General features: G+C 35.9%; 1 protein-coding gene across 4 annotated transcripts in view; it reads right to left on the reverse strand.

The window, feature by feature from the left end:
- Positions 1–212: 212 nt before the first annotated feature.
- LOC145125957 (disease resistance protein RPV1-like) overlaps positions 213–22,188 on the reverse strand; it is a 55,395-nt gene continuing 33,419 nt past the window's right edge. For all 4 annotated transcript variants that reach the window (XM_079061366.1, XM_079061367.1, XM_079061368.1 and 1 more), the window contains one exon: positions 213–846. In XM_079061366.1, the coding sequence (XP_078917492.1) occupies positions 625–846 (222 nt within the window). In that variant the 3' untranslated portion in view covers positions 213–624. The remainder of the gene's footprint in view (positions 847–22,188) is intronic.

Consider the following 22,188-nt stretch of genomic DNA (forward strand, 5'->3'; position numbering starts at 1 on the left):
TTAGTATCACTTGATGCTTTCATACTGTTTATGGTTAAATATTCATCATATATTTACCCGAAGAAGTTATTAGAAGAGAAAAAGAAAAGGAAAAACAAATTAAAAAATGTGGATTTTGGTTTTGTTTGATAGGGTCCAATGCATAATAAAACTATAAAACTCATTATTCCTAAAAGACAGCTGACAGCATAGTTATCAATAGAGATTTCAAATTCATTTAGAGGAACCAATTTATTGGATCTTAAACGGTCACTTATAATATTTTAACATGTACACAGCTTCGTTTAGATACACATATCTTACCATGTTGAGTAAATAATACCAAGTTTTTTTAGAAGAAATCATAAAAGCCAACACATTACATAATACACACCCAACACTATTTATAAGAAAAATTAGCCTACTAATTAACCCCCCCCCCCCCCCACTCTAAGTATTCAAAACATACAACCAAAATTTACCCTAAAAAGAGGTACAAATTTAAGCACAATTACCTTCCACCAAGCAACTTCAACATGACTATTGACTACTCTTACTATCTTGACTTCAACTAATTACTGGCATCTACCAATCCATTGTAATGTAAAAAACTACTATATCATAGAAGATCCCGTACAACAGTCCCTACATCCTCTTTCTCTTCTTTCTACCCTTTGACTCACTCTTTTTACCCTCGGTTGACTTTTCTGTAGCATCACCATCATCTGATTCTTTTTCATCAACATCTATTGACTTTGACTTTGACTTTGATTTGGTGGAGTCACTTTTACCCTTTGATTTGAAAATAAAATGTTTGGATAATGTCTCACCATCATCATCAGGGCTTTGAACTTCAGCAAGTTTCTTCTGTTATTTAAACATCACCCACATCAATAAATATTAAATAATATTTAAAGAAAAAGAGAAATTAACAAAAAAATCAGCATACATAGAAACAATACAAACTTTCTTGACTTTATTTACAAGTGAAGCTATATATATATATATATATATATATATATATATATATATATATATATATATATATATATATATATATATATATATACATATATATATATATATATATATATATATATATATATATATATATATATATATATATATATATATATATGTGTGTGTGTGTGTGTGTGTGTGAAGATCTGTATATTCATAGTGTTGGTTGACTTTCTTGACTTTATTTGCAGGTAAAGCTATTGAACAAACTTGCATCAGCTAGAACTTCAGGTCAAATTGGTGGAAGCTAAGTTTTGACCGATTTGGTGGAGGAACTACAGGAACGTATAGGGTGTTGCTGGTGAGCTTACATTAAAAAAAGATCAAAATCATGCAGATTTGAAAGGATGGTATGTAGACTATAGATTTACTTGGTGCATAGTGATTGTTAATTATATATGTCATGAGGTCTGAATGTATTCAAATGTTATGGTGTCTACATTTACTTACTATTGGAATGATTATTTGTATTTGACATATTAGTGAAATGAATTATCATTCTTACTTATGGTATTTTATTTTGTATTATGAGACTTTTAATGTGTTATTTAATTTGAAAATTAGTAAATCTATCAAAATATATAACTTTTAAAACATTTAAAATTATGACACGCAAAAAGGTGTGTCATCGTTTTTATGACAGGGGTTTTAATGATACGCAATGTCAGTCGTAAATGTGTGTCACAAGGTTACGACGCACAAATGTGTGTCATCTTCCTTTATGACAGGGGCTTCAATGACACACAATGTGTGTCGTAAATGCAATTTGTAAGTTTACGACGCACAAAAGCGTGTCGTCTTCCTTTATGACAGGGCCTTCCTTGACACGTATTTGCATGTCATCTGTGGCTTTTACGACACGCAATGCATGTCATTAAAGGGTATTTTTGTAGTAGTGGGAGATTCACGAAGTCAGAACCGGACAAGAAGAAGTATGGGGGTAGCAAAGAAGCCAAGTGGTGTGATAAGTGCAAGAAGAAGCACTTCAGAAGATGCGATGGAGAAGTGAATTGCTATAAGTGTGGGAGGATCAGTCACTATTCATGATATTGTACATTTGATAACAAGAAATGTTACGCATGAGGAGAGGGTGGGCATATTTCGAAGAACTGCCCAAAGAAAAACGAAGCAACAAGGAAAAATGTGACACCGAAGCCAAATGCAAGAGCATTCCAGATGATCCTTGATGAAGCAGGCGACAATTGCAAGGGATTAGGAGTAAGGATCTATATATTTGAAGATCGAGATATAAAGTAGCCATATAGATAGTATGATATGGTGTAGCCTAATATAAAAGGCATAGTGTAGGGTCAACTTGAATATCTATGTAATCGTTTCAAGAAATAATTTAAACCTTGGTTATGTTATCTGATGTGTTAAGTTGCCACATGATTTTTCTTATGTTGTAACTTGGAGAACTGAGAGGAAATACTTAGGACGAGTATGGGTAGGTGTGAAAGGTAGTAGAGGCCTTGGTTATAGGAAGCACATGACTCACACTTGTATCATGGAAAGTCACAAGGTTACCAAGGCGCTAGTAATTGATTCCGTTTTGTTCATGTCAGTCGTTACCATCATTTCAGTAATGACGAAGAAGATGATTGTTTTTCTGACCCTAGTTATCATATCAAATTGAGTCTGGCTAAGATAAGTATGTTACATGGTTTAGAGAACCAAGTTCGATGTAGCATCCAACTTAATCTCGAAGACTAAACTAAAAGATAATAGAAGCGATCAATAGAAGTATTGTAATCGTCGTTAAAGTAAGAAGCTTGTACCTAGAAATGCTACATGCTAGAAGGTGATTATATAACATTAGAACATGAAGGAAGGTATCTTCCATTTTGGAATTTGACTCAAAATGACTTGAGTCTAAGCGTTGCATCATACGATGATAGGTCATTAGAACATGACCCATCGGTCTGTTATGGTAATCAAAGTGAAGAACTTATCTTAATTTAAGTCTGCTTAAGAAGGAGCATAATTCTCTAGTAAGGATTGAGTTTGTAACTCAAAGGTTACGATTGAAAGTCCAACATTGGATAAAGAGTGGGTGCAAGACTGATTAACGTCGGCAGTCAAGAAGTCCAAGAGTTAGATACTCATTTAAATAAACATAATAGTTATTGTTGTTAGTTAGGATGAAAAGATAACGAATGAAATCATTATACAAGCCCTTTTTTTATGATTTTGAGACGAAATCATCCTAAGGGGAGATAATCGTAACGCCCGCAGATTCGGGTACTCAATTTAGAGATAATAAGCGTTAAAACTGACTTTTTGATAGAATATTATTTACGATAAATAATTTTAACCAAAGTTATAGTATGTTTCACAAGGATTCCATACATATAAAGAATGTTAAAATTCGACTTATAACAAAGAAGTTATGACCCGTTGAAGTTTTGCGATTTAAACCGGCACGACTCTGCATAACGTAAAAAGTAATTTTTTGATAAAATACCTTTTAGCCTTAGTGAACTAAATGAAATTTGTAGTAGTTATTAAACCGAGAGCGTGCACATACAGAACGTCCAAATCTGACTTCATTAGAGGTAGTTATGATTTTTCTAAGATTCAGTATAGCATTGTACAGCTCGGAAATAGAATTTTACATCGATCGATTATTAGCCGATGCCACCTAAATGAGAATTGAAGATACATTTATAGGAGTTCAATGATATAAATCTGGTAAGGCTTATCTTTCTTTATGCAAAGTGCTCTATTCAATTCTTTGGGAAAAACTTCCATTACTATCATCAAAGCCTTTCTGACTCGACCTGGCCCAGTCACCCTACGCGACTGGCGCTTCAAAGGCGAGACTCTCGTCGTACTTTGGAGATCTAAGGGGTGGACACTTCTTGTTATCTAAAGACGAAGACTCTGAAGTGGGCGAACACTCGGCCCAGCCGGCGAACATGCCGGGCTCCGGCTCCGCGCACCTGCTGACACCTTTCGAAGCACTTTCTAGTGTGCGCTTTAGTTTACAAAGGCAATATAGCTATTGATTCCATACGTCTTTTTCCCTGGCATTTCGAAACGGATTTTGCTATGGAATTTAGAAGATCGACTCAAGATCACGCTGAACAGCAAAGGAATCACCGCAATGAAGGTCGCTTCTTTTATAGTTATCCAATTAGTTGAACCAAGCAGGACAAAAGCAAAGAGCTAGTATAAGTCCCCTGCTCTTAAAAGGTGTGGATTATCTGCTCCAACTTGAATCGTATCTGGTCCGGTTAATGATGCTAGTAACTCAAATCTGGGACTAGGAAGAAGAGCCACGAAGAGACCTCTTTCTTTTTCTGTTGTTCGTGGAATTGCTTCAAGGGAAGGAAGTTGGATGACAAAGTTATGGATTTTTAACGCACTTTAACTGTCTAAGAATGTTAAAATATAAATTTTAAAAAAATTCAAAATTAGCTGACGGAATCAAAAAGAAAGTCGTTGATCTTGTCGATAACTACATGTGGATATAAATAACATAAAAAATAGAGCTTGTTTGCGAAAGTTATGGATTTAACAAGATAATTAATTTTCGAATTAACAAAAGGGTGACACGTGTTGTGATCTGCCACCACACCTTCCTCCCCAAGGCTTGTGATTTGATGGCGACACCTGGCCCCAGAATGCCCATCGTAATGTTTAGAACGTCTAGTGTAGGTTTAGGAACGCCCAACATTCGGGGCGCTGACCAACCTATAAATAAAGGTCGAAATTCACTCTTTTCTTGACACCTTTCCATTCTATTCTCTCCCAAAACCTCCCAAGGCCTCAATTCCTTTCTCTAGAACTTCCTAAGTGTTAGTAGTGAAGCTCCGGAGTGCCAGAAATCCCCGAGAAATAGAGCTTTCGGTTTAGAAGTTCTGATCACACAAAGTCTGGTTTCTCGCTAAACCACCTATAAGTTGAGTTATGCTTACCGTACTTTAAGTATAACTTATGTTTAAGTTTATTATATTTATTATGAACCTACAAAAAGATGTATTAGTGATTCCAATTCGTTATACTGATCGATCTGTTGGATTAATGTCTAAGTCCATAACTATAATTGGTAAGACTTGACCCGACCCGGCATGATCCATTTGGGTTGCATGGCATCATGCATTTGGATAGACTATAATGAGAGAAATAACACTTAAGGTTGGTTAATATATTATAAGTTCTAATATATTAATAAGGTTATTTAATTAGTATTGATCAAGAATTAATTTGGAATTAATTAAGTGATCAAAAAGGAGACTAATTAAATATATGGGTTGATTGTGTAAATCATTCATTCTTATATATGTGGGCTTGTGATCCAAGATTCCTTATGTTGGACTAAGTCCATGGGGTGACCCATGGATACTCCATGGAGGTTAAAATCCATGGAGCATAAGGAATGGGTAAAGTTATGAGTTACATGGTGTAACCCTAATAGCCACCATATAAAAGAATCCCATGGCTCAAGAAATCGTGCACTAATGTGTGAGTGTGAGGGCTAGACGATTTCAAGGAGTGTTCAAGTTTCTCTCAAGTTATTCCAAGTGTATTTGGTGTTGTGTGAACCATTTGAGGTGTCACACTTGGGGCACTAGGCACTCAAGCTTCATGAAGACATTCTACATCAAAGAGGTATGTATTCTATCTTGTTATATTTATTATTTTGTATGCTAGATTAGGATAATACCTTGGATGTTCATAATTGTATGTATAATAGAGAAAACATAGATCCAAGGTATTTAGGGTTGCATGTACACTTAGGAGTGTTAGAATGCTCATAACCCAACAGTGGTATCAGAGCGTAGGCTTGTTTTCTTGTTATACTTGCAAAAGTAGCTGAAAAATCGAGTTGGATGCATATATTCGATTGTTTTGGCTGGAATTGGACTAGGAACATTACCCTAAGATGTTTTTGTAAACTTTTTTTTGATGTGGTAATGTTCATGCTAATCCAATTTCTAAGATAATTGTCATAATTTCAAGATTTGTATTAGTTTGTATGTTCATGCTAATTTCTTGAAGATTGATGATTTGAATTATCTTGTTCTTATAAGGTTCTTAGATTAATAGAAAAGTTGTGTGAAATAGTTGTTTTCAATCCATTTTAATCTAAGAGTTGATTCCAAAGTGTGTTTTTGTAACTTGTCCTCAAGTTATATGAAAAGTCACATTTAAGAATCATAAAACTCATAAAAGTTGGCAAAGGTTACAAAATGAAGAGTCTAGTTCTAATTAAATGGTTTTATGACTCCATAACTTGTCCTCAAGTTATGGAGGTTCAAGAGTCTCTTCATTAAATTAAAAAAAAGTGTAACCTTAATTAGTTCCATAAGTTACAATAAAAAAAAGTTATTTTTTTTATTAATTAGTTTAAAGTCTTCCATAACTTGTCCTCAAGTTATGGAACTTGAAGAGTTTTTTGTTTTTTTTTAATTAAAACTACTTTAAACTCATAAGTTATGGAATTTATTAGTTTTGAATAGTTTCAAAACTTGCCCTCAAGTTTTGGAATTTGAAAAGTTTTCACTTATGAATACTTTAATTCCAAGTTAGCCCTTAGAATTTTAAAAGTTAAAATTCAACCCTTATACTTTATAATATTATAAGTTAATAATATTTATATATATGTATAAGAGTAAAGTCAGTCTTACCGTTAGTAGGCCTCATTCACGAAGCCGGTCTATAAGGGGGGTATAAGGTTACTGCCTATAAAATGGCAGTTTAATGGGTGTCCACTCTCACCCACCGCTTCCTTGACTGGTGGAGGGTCGTTAGCCGAACGGGTAGGACAAGGACTATAATTCTCCTTTCATTAAAAGTATTAATGATAAATACTAAGTAACTAAACTCTTATTAATACCCAATCTTAGTTACTTAGGAAAATGTGAATTTGGTGCTAACCCATGAAATTACACTTTGCACTTTGCTTAAGTCGTTAGTGGAGCGTGTGTGGTTAACCGGCACACTAACCTGGACTTAACAAGGTAGGCAAAGGGTAACTTAATATTTATCATAGTATCGGTGGAGCGTGTGTGGTTAACCGGCACACTGATTAAAGGGTAAATATTAAGGGTACCAAGTATATTTGCATGGTTATTCACACCTTGTTTTGTGATACTCGACATCCCAGTCACAAAACCTGAAGGGCACACTCCAGATTGACACATACCTTTGAACAGTTCAATGAATCTCAAAGATCTAGGACTTTCAAATCCAATTAAAACCTAATAAATTATTTCGTTTTTCATGGTGGAAATTGGTGAATCGTCATTCACCTACCTTCAAATATTTTATAGCTTGGATTACGGCATCCCTCTTCTAAGTTATAAAATAGTTTGTTGGGTCCTAGCCTTAATATTTCATATTGGGTGTCATATTAAGGACTTTAAATCAACTATCTTGAAATCTCCCAAAAAGATGTCTGGTCTAGACATTTATGATCTTCCCAAATCTCTTGAAACAAGCTTTCCTAAATGAAGATGATGTCCCATGGATATCATACTTCTTTCACCTCCTCCAATTATTCTCCCTAACCCACAAGTTCCTAAAAAGTTTAAGGTCACTCAAGCCCTATTGGAAAGGCAAGGTCTAGGTGTGATCACATCTTGGAGATGTAGTCACATATTGACAAGCCGGGAGAGTTGGGTGTCGAAGTCTTGAGAAAGTTGGTGGCTCAACTACTTTCTAAGTCACATAGTGAGTTCTTTTGGGAATCCTATGAAAAAGACTAAGACAAGACCCTTAATTATCTTATCTATTTGCTAAGATCAACTTCCTAAAACGCTATGGACAATGACAATGATGACATTGGATATCCAGTAAAGCTCTCTCTTCACAATGGAAAGGGATCGGCCATAGTCAACTCGGTTGACCCAATGGTAAAGAGAGAGGCGAAGTCTGAGATAGTCCCATTATCAAGGGTCCATAGGTAACTATTGCCAAAGGAAGGGGCATTGGTTACGAAGCTGCCAAATTTACCTAAGGATGTTAAAGTCAATAAGTTTGGCTCTACTTCAGGTAAAGTCCATTGTCTAACTCTATTAAGTACATGCTGATTCTGATCGCGAAGATGGATTTCAATCGCATGGTTCGGTGATCAGAAATTTGGGCTATTACTTAAGAGTTATGATATTTATATTGCTTAGGAATAGATAACAACAAGGTTTTCATATGGATTGTAAGGATAAGTTTTTCCGCAAAGTTTTAAAATAAAAGAAAAAGGTTTTGATTTTATTTATTTTAAGTATCCTTACAATGGCATTTGTGAAAAGTTGTTGCTTATAAGATTCCATTGATAGCAATATTGGAAAAATGGATTTGATTCTTTCGGTTGTGGTAGTGTCTAATATTACCAAATAAGGAAAGATTCTCATCACCCAAGGTTCAATTGGACCGAAACTTGGAATCATGCAAGTTGTATAGTATGATGAATGAGAACTTTCAGCTTGGAAAATTAAGACTAATTCCTTATGTGAATAAGGAAAGGACTAGGGATCGAGTACACATTCTTGTGCACTGGTCAAGTCCACCACAAAAGATCAAGAAGACTATTCGTCATGATTTACTTAAGTTCAGTAAATATGATTATACTTATAAGTTTAAGTATAAGTCTGTAGCATTGGAGAAGTTTCAATGTGAGACAGAACGAATAAGAAGAATCAAAGTATGGCAGAAAGATAAAAGTTTCTCAAATCTGAAAAAATGGGAGAGTACTTTAGTATCATGTTTATGATCATCTTAATGATTAAGATACCATATCACAATTGGTCCTCTAAAGTCATCTTAGTGCATTCTTATGACTAAGAAGAGGAGTCATGAATTGTTGAAATGGTTAAATCAAAAAGATGAGTCATACTTCGTTCCAAAACAATTCTTAGAGTCATACTCCAAGATTGTAACTTGAGTGACATATCTTAAAGAGGGTTTGTTAACACTAGTCAAATGTAAGAGTAAAAGGTTATCTACTCTTGTACATTTGAAATTGGTAAGTTGTGATGTTTTGGAGAAAACAGAGACCAACTTAGGCCAATTGTGTAAAGTGTTAGTCTTGATAAAGAATCCGCACTATCTCTTGAATATTTGACAAGGGAGTCTTATATGTCAAGAGGACAGTGGGAGTCATAAAGCTCTTGAAAGTTTCAAGACTTAATCAAGAATAAAACCTAAAGTCCTTCACTAGCACACGACTTGAGGTTTATAACCTATCGTGTTGAAATTTTTGTGCCTATTCAAGTTGGCTTTGCATAGGAGTTCTGAGAGTTCTCAATTGGTTGCACAACTACTTGGAAGCAATGGCAGGCACCTGAGCTGCCAAATGGCAAGAATTTAAGATTGCACAAGTTTAATCAATATGACTTTGGATTTGTCACTAACATTGTCTTGTGATTATGGTTTTGACAAATTCACATGGATAAGAACACATACACTATTAAATCTAAGTGTCATAAGGTTTCTCTCCGATTCATGAAAATGATGGTGAGGAAACACTTTCACTAAGTAGATTTTAGCTAGATAGCAATTGTGATATTTGCATTCTCAAAGTCGTTAGTGGAGCGTGTGTGGTTTACCGGCACACTAACATGGACTTGTGAGAAGTGGCAAAGGTCTAAACAATTGAGACTATGATTACGGCATCCCTTTTCATAGTTCTAAAATTGTTTAGACACACATGTGAGCTATCTAAGAGAGGTGTATGATTTTGATAAAGTTTTATCAAAACAATCTAGTATCAGAAATCTGAACTTTGGTAAGAAAGTCAGCTGATTTCTGAGTACATGTCAAAGCTAGTGGGAGCATAAGTGTTATGCTAATAATCATCATGTTAGTGGGAGCATGATAATTATGACAAAGGTTGCAAGTTAGCAATGTTAATTATAGAAAACAAAAGTTTCAATTCGTGAGGTTGCAGGGGTTGAAAAAGTTGTTTTGCTATAATTAAGGGAGAGGAATTTATACTTCATTTCAATTCTAAAAGCTTAGATTGAGATTTTAATTGTATTTAATCAAGGATATATATATGAATTTCATGTTGGAATGGCTCAACATAAGGAAATTCTATATATGGGTCCATTATTTGCGTTCTAAAATTCGATTATGATTACGGCATCCCTTTTCATAATCTGAATTTTGAGAACTTGGCAAATTGAAATGGAAATATTATAGCAAAAGACTGGTTTAGTCTTTATGTGAGACATCATGAATCGTGTCCCATATGCTTCGGATATAGGATCGATTACATGTGCTATATTCATCCTTTCTAAAATTTTCCAAATGCCTGGGGCATTATGAAGAGAAAAGGTCTAGAATTGGATATGACTAAAATGATTAAGCAATTGTCGAGGACAATCTAAGGTTTACCAAAGATTGGTTGCTCAAGGACAGTTGGAAGTATAATGTTAATTCTGGAAGGACCATATTGACATAATCTGTAAGGAGGCAACTCTTGTTCAGAAGTGATAGTCAAAATGGAATATGGAAATGTTTCAAAGTTAGAAATTATTCAATCTGTGTAAGATTAGGAAACTTAATGAAAGAAGGATGTTTCCAAGGAGTTGATCTCCTTTGGAATGCTCTGTAATGATTGTTGTCAAGTCTTTCTGACTTTGTGCATAATCATTAAGAGGATCAATGCATATAAGTTTAGAATCTAACAGATTTCAGTAAATGGCATGAATTTGGAATTCTTGCATTTGCAGTAAGGATTTGGGACTGTGAAAAGAGGATCATTGGAGTGATGTTCAATTGATCTATTTTACAAAGTAAAGATCATAGACAAACATAGTATGCATACTTGGTGTATGGCATGACTAGTGTTTAGAAAACATAGTGTACATGCTTGGAGCATGGGACAACTATTGTTTTAAATTCAAGTATAAAGTTGATAAAACCGAAACAATGAATAATGAGTAATCACTATGGTGATAAATAAAAGTGTTTATTTATATTCATAGGGTTTGATACCATATTTGATTCATTTATTCTTGTGTTTCACTTTGCATGTTTTGACTTCCAGAATAACTAAGTCGCTCTTCCTGAATGATTAAGTTATTCAAACCATCCACAGTCGGTCATATGTTGGAAGTAGATATGAATCAAGACTGTCATGGGTTGGTTTGTAGAGGTCCAAGTTGGTGGACAAAGTGGTGCTACAACACTCATGAGTGCTCATAAGTTTTGAGTATTGGATTCAACCCGCGCTCATTTGAATCACTTCATGGATTTTATCACGAGTGATCATGACACGATAATATCTTATATTCTTCAAACCTAGAGATATGAGTTGTTACTATGAGTTGGTTATACATTGATTGCACGAAAACGCATTGGTAACTCGATGTTATAAAACGTGCCTTTGTGTATGATTCAACAAGTAGTAGAACAAGTCATATGAGTCGAAGTTTATCCATTCCTTTTACCTTCGGGATAAAAGCGATATATGTGGGCCCCTCGATGATTTAAAGATTATACATGTGAGTGCTTGGCCAAGCCAGGACTGATTTGATTTGTTCAATCAGTCAGTCATCATGAATCGAAAATCGGGAAACAACAAATGGACAGAGAGAATGATTGATAATCCATGTCTCAGTCCATATGATATCTAGAATGGAGGAATATATGATCCGTTATCTAATGGACAAGTCATTGACAAAGGTCAGAGTTCATCGACAAGGTCAGAGTTCGACAGAAGCTTTTGAGAGCTACGATTGCTGATCGGTTCCTGAAGTCATACGCAATAATAGTTTTAGACTTATCCAAGTGGGAGACTGTTGGATTAATGTCTAAGTCCATAACTATAATTGGTAAGACTTGACCCGACCCGGCATGGTCCATTTGGGTTGCATGGCATCATGCATTTGGATAGACTATAATGAGAGAAATAACACTTAAGGTTGGTTAATATATTATAAGTTCTAATATATTAATAAGGTTATTTAATTAGTATTGATCAAGAATTAATTTGGAATTAATTAAGTGATCAAAAAGGAGACTAATTAAATATATGGGTTGATTGTGTAAATCATTCATTCTTATATATGTGGGCTTGTGATCCAAGATTCCTTATGTTGGACTAAGTCCATGGGGTGACCCATGGATACTCCATGGAGGTTAAAATCCATGGAGCATAAGGAATGGATAAAGTTATGAGTTACATGGTGTAACCCTAATAGCCAACATATAAAAGAATCTCATGGCTCAAGAAATCGTGCACTAATGTGTGAGTGTGAGGGCTAGACGATTTCAAGGAGTGTTCAAGTTTCTCTCAAGTTATTCCAAGTGTATTTGGTGTTGTGTGAACCATTTGAGGTGTCACACTTGGGGCACTAGGCACTCAAGGTTCATGAAGACATTCTACATCAAAGAGGTATGTATTCTATCTTGTTATATTTATTATTTTGTATGCTAGATTAGGATAATACCTTGGATGTTCATAATTGTATGTATAATAGAGAAAACATAGATCCAAGGTATTTAGGGTTGCATGTACACTTAGGAGTGTTAGAATGCTCATAACCCAACACGATCTACTTTCGGGATAGGTGTCTAGAATGATCACGTTGGCTTGGTTTTTGGATTTCAGAAAAGCTATATGCCGAAATGATCGTGCCTCCCAACTATCATGCATGGCGGATCCTTACTCGATAGATATTGACGTAGACATTAAAATTAATGATGAATCTACAAAAATAATTAGTCGGAACAAATATTAAACTAAGACTTAGTGATAATGATACTAGGTTACGTCAAAGGAAAAGACAGTTGCTAGAAGTGAAGCGTTGTCTGAATTTTGAATCCTCACTTTAACAAGTGAATGCATAGTTACTTTCATCTTACACATAGATATGAAGTATCTAGATAATTACATGCTTATGTGCTTATTATCTGTGCTGAGAATAGTATGTGTTAGACAAGATATTATGAGATGATGTTTACCTGATTTAATCATATAAGTATTATATATCTGTAAATATGTATTGGGTAGAAAAAGGTGATGGCAGATAGGAGATTATAGATAGGTGATGGTAGATAGGTGATGATAAAATAGGAGATCATTAGGAGATGCCCTAACCTTGACTTGCGATGTTGCAATGTAGTCATCTACAAGAGTATAGATGGTGACCACTAACTAATCTATACAACTCATGTGGAAACACCTGCAGGCTTATAACCTGTGTGAGATGAATTACAAGTTTAGGCGATGTAGTAACTACGTGTTCATGCGATGATGCTCTAACCTTAATGAACACATATTGGGGGAGTAATCCCCGAATCTGTGCTATCTATGCAATGATCCTTATGAAATGCCCTTATCAATAAACATATAAGGAAATGAGATGTAAGGCGATGATAGGTGAATGCAATGAAGGAGATGACCGTTAGGATAAATCCTTAGGGAAGAATAAACAAAAAAATGGGATGGGTTATCGGATTAATTGTTTGACATGAAATATGTGAAGAACAAATTAACTAAATTATTATGGGTTGAAAACCCTATGTACTGTTTCCCAACCTAACCCACTCAGCTTATTTCTATCATAAGTATTGATGTGAAGATATATTACACTGAGATATTAAAAGAGATGTAGATATTTATTGTCAATTAATGTAGGGTCAGTTTATGCTTATGTTTTGTATCAGTTATGACATCCCAAGTTTTGAAAAGATATCTATATCGAACATTTCTTTGGAAATGTTTAATGTTAATATTATCTCGCATTGAAATAATATTTTTGGGAGCAATTCCGAAACAAAAGAAATACTCTGTTTAAAATAAGAAAAAATAAAATTTTTAAAATGACCGTGAATTTGAGGATGTCGCAAAAATCGAAGACTACTTCTACCAGAATAACTTACATGAACCATGGTCTGAAAGTAAACCTGAAGAAATGAAGCAGGAGGATTTGGAATCATTAGATCGGCGAGCATTTGGTGTGGTGAGATTGTCCTTAGCAAAGAATATGGCTTACAACATTATCAATTTAATGACTACTCATAGGTTAATCAAGGCACTATCTAATATGTATAAAAACCCTCAGCAACCAATAAGGTTCATTTGATTCAACAATTGGTAAATTTGAAGGTGAAGGAGGGTGGAACAGTGATTGATCATGTTAATGAATTGAATTCAATCCTATCAAGGTTGATGTCGGCTAAGATTAAATATGAAGATGAAGTCATGACATTGCTACTATTATCATCTTTGCTTAATAGTAGGTCTGGTACAATGACAACAGTTAGCAACTCAGCTGGGAGTGCTAAGATGACATTTGAAGGCATTCACAATTTAATTCTTAATGAGGATGTGTGCAAACAGAGTGTCGGAGAAACTTCTAGTAGTCTTCTGAGTACTGAAGATAGAGGAAGGGAGTCCAATAAAGGAGGTGTGGTAGTAGAAGATCGAAGTCAAGAAGGATAAGTGGACAGAACAATAGGAGGGACGTTACCTGTTGGAACTAGAAAGAGAGTGGTCATGCCAAAATTCAATGCCCAAAGCTCATAGTAGATAAAGGCCAAAAGGAGATGAATATGGCAGTAGATTTTGAAGATGACAAACTTATTTTTTCAATTTGAAAACTCAATTGAATCGTGGATCTTGGATTTTGGTGCGTCATTTCGTGTTAGTCATTCCACAGATGTAATGCAGAACTTCAGGCATTAACAAGGGAAGATCAAACTAGAAGATAACAAGTGTATGGACATCATGGGTGTCGGAGATGTGGTTCTCAAGATGACTCTAGGTATGGATTGGACTTTGAAAATGTAAATTTCATTCCAGATCTAAATAGAATGTTGATATCAGTTGGGCATCTTGATAATGAAGGTCGTCATGTTACATTTGATGACCACAAGTGGAAAGTTAAGAATGTAAATTTGATCTTTAGTGAGGGTAAAAAAATAGTGTAACGCCCGCAGATCTGGGCTAGTCAATTTAGAGACAATGAGCGTCAAAAATGAGTTTTTGATGAAAGATTATTTAGAAGGATTATTCTTAACCAAGTTGTAGTTTATGTTACAAGGGTTCCGTACATATAAATAACGCCGAAATCCGAGTTATAAAAAAGAAGTTGTGGCTCGTCGAAGTTTTACTGCAAAACCGACACGACACCGGAAGATGTAAATAGTGAATTTACGATAGAGGACTTTTTAGCCTTAGTGATCTAAACAAAAGTTGTAGTATACGTTAAACCAAGAACATACAAAAAAAAAGAACGCTCAAATCTAACTTCGTATGAGGAAGTTATGAATTTTCTAAGATTTGGCATAGCAGCGCACGACCCGAAACTCGAATTTTAGTTCGAGCGGTTTTTGGCCGACACAACCTAAACAATAATCGAAGATCTCGTTAATAATAGCGCAACGGTGAAAACACAGACGAAAATGGACGTCGGATGAAGAAGTTCTGAATTTTTAACGGACTATTCTTGTCCCAGGCTGTTAAAAATATAACTTTAAAAATAAAGTAAAAATTAGCCAACAGAGTCTAAACGAAAGTTGTAGAGCATGGTTCCGCCTACGCGTGGATATAAAGAACGTCAAAAACGGAGCTCGTATGCGAAAGTTATGGATTTTAGAAGATAATTAGTTTGTGGGGTAATCTTCAAGTGACACGTGGCGCAATCTGGGCCACAGCTTCTTCCCCATGGCTTGGAACAAGATGGCGACATGTGGCAACGAACGCGCTGCGTTCGTCTAGGGAACACGTTGCGTTCGCGAACGAGCTGCGTTCGCACCGAACTCAGCCTATAAATAGAGGCGTAAATCACTGCCAAAACTCACACCTTCACCCTTCTTTCTCTCTCAGTACTCCAAATCTCTCCTCCTAAATCCCTAGCAACTTCCAAGTGCTAGAGGCGAGTCCCGGAGAGCCAGAAGGCTCCGAGAAGAAGAGATTTTCGGCTCGGGAACGCTGCTCCAGCGAAGCCCGGTTTTGCGAAAAACCTGCTGTAAGTGAGCTACGCCTACCCTATAGTTAGTATCTCTTATGTTTTAACATAGTAATGTTATTAGGAAATTATGATAAGTATTTGGGCTATTATTATGAGTTTTATAAGTGTCGTTATAATATCTTTTAACCAGTCGCGATACGGGGAATCTAGTTTAAAGGGCCGCATAGGGTTGTTGGATTTCAGAAGTGCTATATGCCAAAATGGTCCTGCCCTCTAGTGTTTTATGTCTGCCCCTATCTGTATATAGTGGTTGAGAAATATTGTTTCGTGCTTATATAATAGTAATAATATCAAGACTATTAATTAGTCTCGGTGAATATTAGACTCAACTCTAGTGGTAATGATACTAGGTTTTGACAAAGGAAAATTGTGTTAAGAGTAACGAAGTGTTGTCCGAGTGCCGACTCACCACCTTTTCAAGTGAGTGCATGTTCCCTTTCATCTTACACATAGATATGAAGTATTTAATATAAATTACGTGCTATGTGTGCATATTGTCTGAATACTTGCTGTCTATGTTGGGTGAAAGATTTTTATATAGGTTTTAAATGATTTAAACTGTATATGTATTTTATATCTACAAAATATGTTGGGTAAAACATGGGTAGATGTAATAGTTGTTGTGTGACCAAATAAAATAATGAGAGGCCTCGATATAGATGTTATTGATGCTCCAGTCATCTATCGGAGTGTAGATGACGACCACGGACTATTCTAGACAATTCAGTGGAACGCTAGCAGGCTTGCAACCTGTAGGTGTTTATTTGAACTGTGTCCTCACCCGCAGTACTCCATCCCCCAAATGGTTGCCTTTTTGACATGAATTTCTAAGGAACCCCCGAAGCATGTGTTGTCACCCCGATGAAAGTCCTTAGACTAGGTCCCTTGTGTTAGATGATTTAGGGATGTAAAGTGAGGATAACGGGAACAGGTAATCGGGTTTGTTTGGTTTGATAAAGTTAATAAACTTATTTATTGTGGGTTAAAAACCCTATGTACTCACCAGGTTTCCCAACCTGACCCACTCAGTTTATTTATATCACAACTGTTGATATGAAGTCACATTACACTGAGAGATTAAGGAGATATAAATCACTAGTGATAATGAATGTAAGTTCTGTTTATGCTTATGTTTCTGTATTGACGATGACATCCAAAATGTTTTAAAATGAATAAAAATACTTTTCTTCGGAAATGCTTTGATAACGTATTTATCATGTTTTACTGGGAACAAATTCTGCAACATTTTTATTAAAGGAGGTACTCTGATTTTTATAAAGCATAAAAATAATTGGTCTTTTCTGGACGTGAAAATCGGAATGTCACAAATAGGGTACACCATATATATGGTAGAGGTTTCTAAAGAAGAAGCACACAATGTTGAAGGAGTTGGGACATCCACTCTATTCCATAAAATATTTGTTTAAATAAGTGAGGAGAGAATGAGGAAGCTTGTATCCAATAGGAGAATGCCAAATTCGAAGATTGTTACAAATGCTTTTAAGCCATGTTCTATTGGCAGACAAAAGAAAATTAGTTCAGCAAAGATAGACAATTCGCCTAAGTTTGGGAAGTCGGTTTTAGTTCACCCTGGTGTTTACAGTCCCACTACAGTTTCTTCAGTGGGAGGATACCTTAATCATGCATGACCTATCACTAGTCAAAGGATAGGCACATGTTCAAGAATCAGTAGGAGATTTGATAAATCTAGAAAGAGTGGGCACTCTGATGATAATAGTTGTGAGGGTGAAATTGTAGGTATTTTAAAGATCAAACCTCTTATTATCCAGGGGACCACTAAGTAAAGTAATCCAGTGAGGTATTCTCCCTCAACCAACAACTTGTTGATGTATGAGAATGATTCAAAACCAGAGGCCTTGAAGATGAACTCAATATAGTATGACAAGGCTATGGATGACGAGTTGAGCAGAATATAGAACAGTCAGATGTTTCAAGTTAAGGATAAGATAGATGGTAGAAAAACTTGTAAGGGGAGATTGGTGGTTAATGGAATCCAAGAGAAGATAAAGGACGGTTCTCCAGTTGCAAAGATGACTACAATAAGTTCCATCTTGAATGAAGTGGTCTTTGATAATCTCCATCTAATGCAGCTAGATATTAATAGAACTGATCTCCATGATGATAACCTAGAAGGTGACATCTAGAAGGTACAACCAGAAAGTGCTCTTACAACTATTAATATAAAGTTGGTAATCAACAAGACGAAAAACATGTATGACATGAAGCTAACTTCTAAGTAGTGGTACTTAAAGTTTGATAACTTTATGAAAAGGAACATATTAAGAAGACGTGAGGTTGATCATGGTTGTTACTTGAAGAAGTTAAGCTCATCTTACATCATCCTCATGTTGAATGTTGATGTCATGTTAATTGATGGTTCCAACATGTAGAAGATTACTGTGATTAAGATGTAGCTGACCAAAAACTTCAAGATAATGAATAAAGGGGTTGTTAACCTAAAGAAAGTCATTTGTATGGTGATCGTAGCAGATGACTGTTTAAGGAGGATGTTTATCAGTTGAATATGTTCAAGGAGGATTCTCATCAGTTGAAGGTGCACAATGAGGACACTCATGAACTGATGATGCTCAAGGAGGACGCTCATCAGTTAAAGATGCTTAAGGAGGATGCTCATCGATGATTCTCACGGGTGATACTCATAAGGTTTAAGGTTCCAAAACTGCCTACATAGCATTCCATGATTGGTTGGAAATTACGCCATCCCCCTCATAGGCTAATTATGGATGGGAATGGCCCATCAGAATTAGGGTTTCCCATTCTTGCCTATAAGTTGCTTCATATCCCCATTCATTATTCTTTGTGAGTACATGCTTGTGTGTGTAAAATAATAGAGCAATCATTGTTAGGTTAAGAGCACATCCTTTGGAGTAGTTAGTAAGCAAGATATATTCTATATTTTTGAGAGCTCAAGTGAGGTGTAACCTTTATGAGTGATTGTAATCGTTCTAGGAAGTTTAGTAAAATCCCTCTCTCTCCTTCTCCATTGGACTTAGGTCACCTTGATCGAACCACATTAAATAATGTGCTCAGATTTGATTTAAGTTTTTCAGAAGTTTTATTCCATAAGTTTCACCAATGTTTGTTTAACATTTTTCTTAAGTGCTTAACTTGTTTTGTTGTTATCCTAACTCCCATAATTATTGTTCATGGAAGAATCACTATTTTCATTAGAATCACCACATTCGTTATATTGCTTCATTCTACTATCCCCTCTTGAAGTTGATTGTCTATTAGGTAATCCCGTTCTTCGGAATTTAATTGAAGTTGATTGTCGATTAACTAATCCCTCTCTTCATAATTTAAAGAAATTATGTCTGACTTTTCTTATTTATCATCTTTACCATGTGAGTCATTTCAATTTGCCAAATGTCAATGTGTTCATTTGGGACCTATAGTCAATATCATATGGGACCTATAGTCAATAAGAGGGTTACTCCTCCTTTTTAGTTAGTTAATTTGGATGTTTAGGGTCTGTATCTTATTACTTAGGAGAGTGGCTTTAAGTATGTTGTTACCTTTAATGATGATTATACCCGAACCACCTTGCTCTACTTTATTAAAAATTGATCAAAAGTGTTTACACATTTTGTCCCTTTTCTGTTGAGATTAAAACACTCTTCAAAGGTTCCATCCAAACTCTACGTAATAATAAAAAAAAGAGAGAATATTTGCCATGCGCCAACATGGAATTCTTCATGAGTCTTCATACGTTGACACACCAACTCAAATTGGCATTTCAAAACGGAATAACATCATTTAGTTGAGGTAACGAGATCTTTTTATTCCAAATGGTTGTTCTTAAAACCTTTTGGTATGATGTTTCTCTCCTCAATTATATGCCTTCTGTTGTTTTGGATCGTAGAATTCCACTCTAAACTTTATTCCCTACAAAATCATTATTCCATATATTGTATCTCACAAAGATACGCTTCATGAAAAATTACCCTTATTTCCAATTTACGAATCACAGATGACACCGGTGGACATAAATGACTTTTTGGTATATACCATACTAGTTCTTGATCTGTGTTCACCTGAGGCATCTAGCCTATTTGTCTCTACAAAACCTAAAGAGTCGGCTAAGATAATAATTGTTCAAGTATACCATGGCGATAACGTCCTACATCATATTAACATATGTTACCATCTTCGTCAACAGATTCACCTAACAATGATCCTTATTCCCTTGGTTATCCATCACCCTAATGTTTACAGGTCATGGCCTTAATTTCCTTATTTCCTTGTTTGTTTTTTATGATAAGTTATCTACAAATTATGATTCTTTGTTTTCTACCTCGACTGGCCAATCATAGATGTTGGATTGTTATGATTGAAGAAATTAATGCACTTGATCGTAACAGTATATAGGCCCTCATAGATTGGCATGTAGGTAAACAGATGATTGGTTGTAATTGGATATTCGATCTAAATGTTTGTCCAGACAATTCGGTGGCTTGACTAAAAACACAGTTAGTTTCCAAAGCATGTGCTCAAACCTACAGAGTTGATTATTCAAAATCTTTTTCTCTAGTGGATAAGTTATTATCCATTTATGTATTTTTTTCTCTAGTTTCTACGTATTATTTGGCCATCATCGGCTAGATGTCAAGAAAACATATATGCATGGTTAGTTACATAAGGAAATTTACATTAAGAAAGCAATCAGATTTCTTGGTAGGGGGAGTATGACAACATCTGCGAATTACAGAAATCTCTATCTGGTTTAAAGCAGTCCCCTTATGCTAGGTTTATGTTAGGATCGAGACACTTAACACACGACTCTAAACACACACACAGCTCACGAAAAACAAGAACACAAGGATGAACACGAGGGATTTAACGTGGTTCGGTCCTTCTCTGACCTACGTCCACCGGTAACTAGGAATTTATATTTCTTGGTGCTAATCTGCACTCTTTCTGTGTTACTCTAGATACAAGCTTTTACAAATACAGATGAATCTCTTATATAGAGATGGAAACACACATGGTTCCTGGTTTCCTGCCATTTTTGACCAGTTGTGGCTTCACACATGGTTCCTGGTTTCCTGCCATTTTTGACCAACTTTTCTATGGATTCACACTCAACAACCTCCGTGGATTCACACTCAACAATCTCCCACTTGAAGCCATAGAAAAATCTTCACCTGTGCTTCAACTGTGCATCTGTATTTAAAAAAAAAAATTGATCTTAACTCCTTCCTAGTTACCCTGCCTTCTCTTCAATTTACCTGTTCTCTGTCTCCACCGGCTCCCACTGAAATGAACTGCCCGATCCTGGAACATCCTGAGAACAAACAACACTCTCCATGTGAAGCAGATAATCTGGAGAGACTTTTACAGATGGAATACTGGTTCTCTTAACCCACTGTGTTCTGGGTATTCTAGCTGAAACAAAGCCCATGCTCCCACTGCTATGAATGCCGTTGACTGGTTTTTCTGAACCGTTCCAAACACGTTCAACCTGAATCTGACCTGTGACTCTGGGTTTGCCATCTGCAAAGCAAACCTTCTTCTGTCCACGAGACTCTATGAACCGGATTTTGTTTTTCTTCTGAACTGGGACGGTTACTCCCTCAGATGGTAATCTGACCATATATAATGAACCCTTCTTATGTCCACGAGCTATCACAAGATTTCCTTTGACAACCTTCCACTGCCCATTCCTGAACTTAACCTCGTGTCCCTGTTCATCCAACTGCCCAACAGAAATCAACTGTTTCTTCAGACTTGGAATTACCCGGACATCCTTCAAAGTCCATGGACCGACTGGAGTCTTCAGATCTAAGTCACATATGCTCGTCACATTAAGAACCTCATCGTTCGCCAGTCTTACCTTACCAAAATCCCCTTCTTTCAGATTCCGCAGTGCTTCACGGATGTGGGTAGCGTGAAATGAAGCACCCGAATCCATAACCCAGGAATCCACATTGCTCTCCACACTACAGATCAAAACATCATCATCTGAATGGTCTACTGCAACGTTAACTTCTTTCTTGTCTTTTGGACATTGATTCCTGAAATGTCCAACCTCTTTACAGTTCCAACAAGTCACATCATTTCGAGTCCTCGACTGACTCCTTCTCCTGTTCCCGCTCCCACTACCTCTGTTATTTCTTCTACCTCTGACCGCATTCAATTGTTCACTTGATGATTCCCCGGAATTTCTTCGTCTGACGTCTTCGCCTAGAATTAAATCCCGAATTCCCTCAAAAGTGAGCTC

Source organism: Lactuca virosa, chromosome 7 (genome assembly GCF_052849685.1).
Source record: "Lactuca virosa cultivar CGN04683 chromosome 7, Lactuca_virosa_CGN04683_v6, whole genome shotgun sequence".
NCBI lineage: Eukaryota > Viridiplantae > Streptophyta > Magnoliopsida > Asterales > Asteraceae > Lactuca > Lactuca virosa.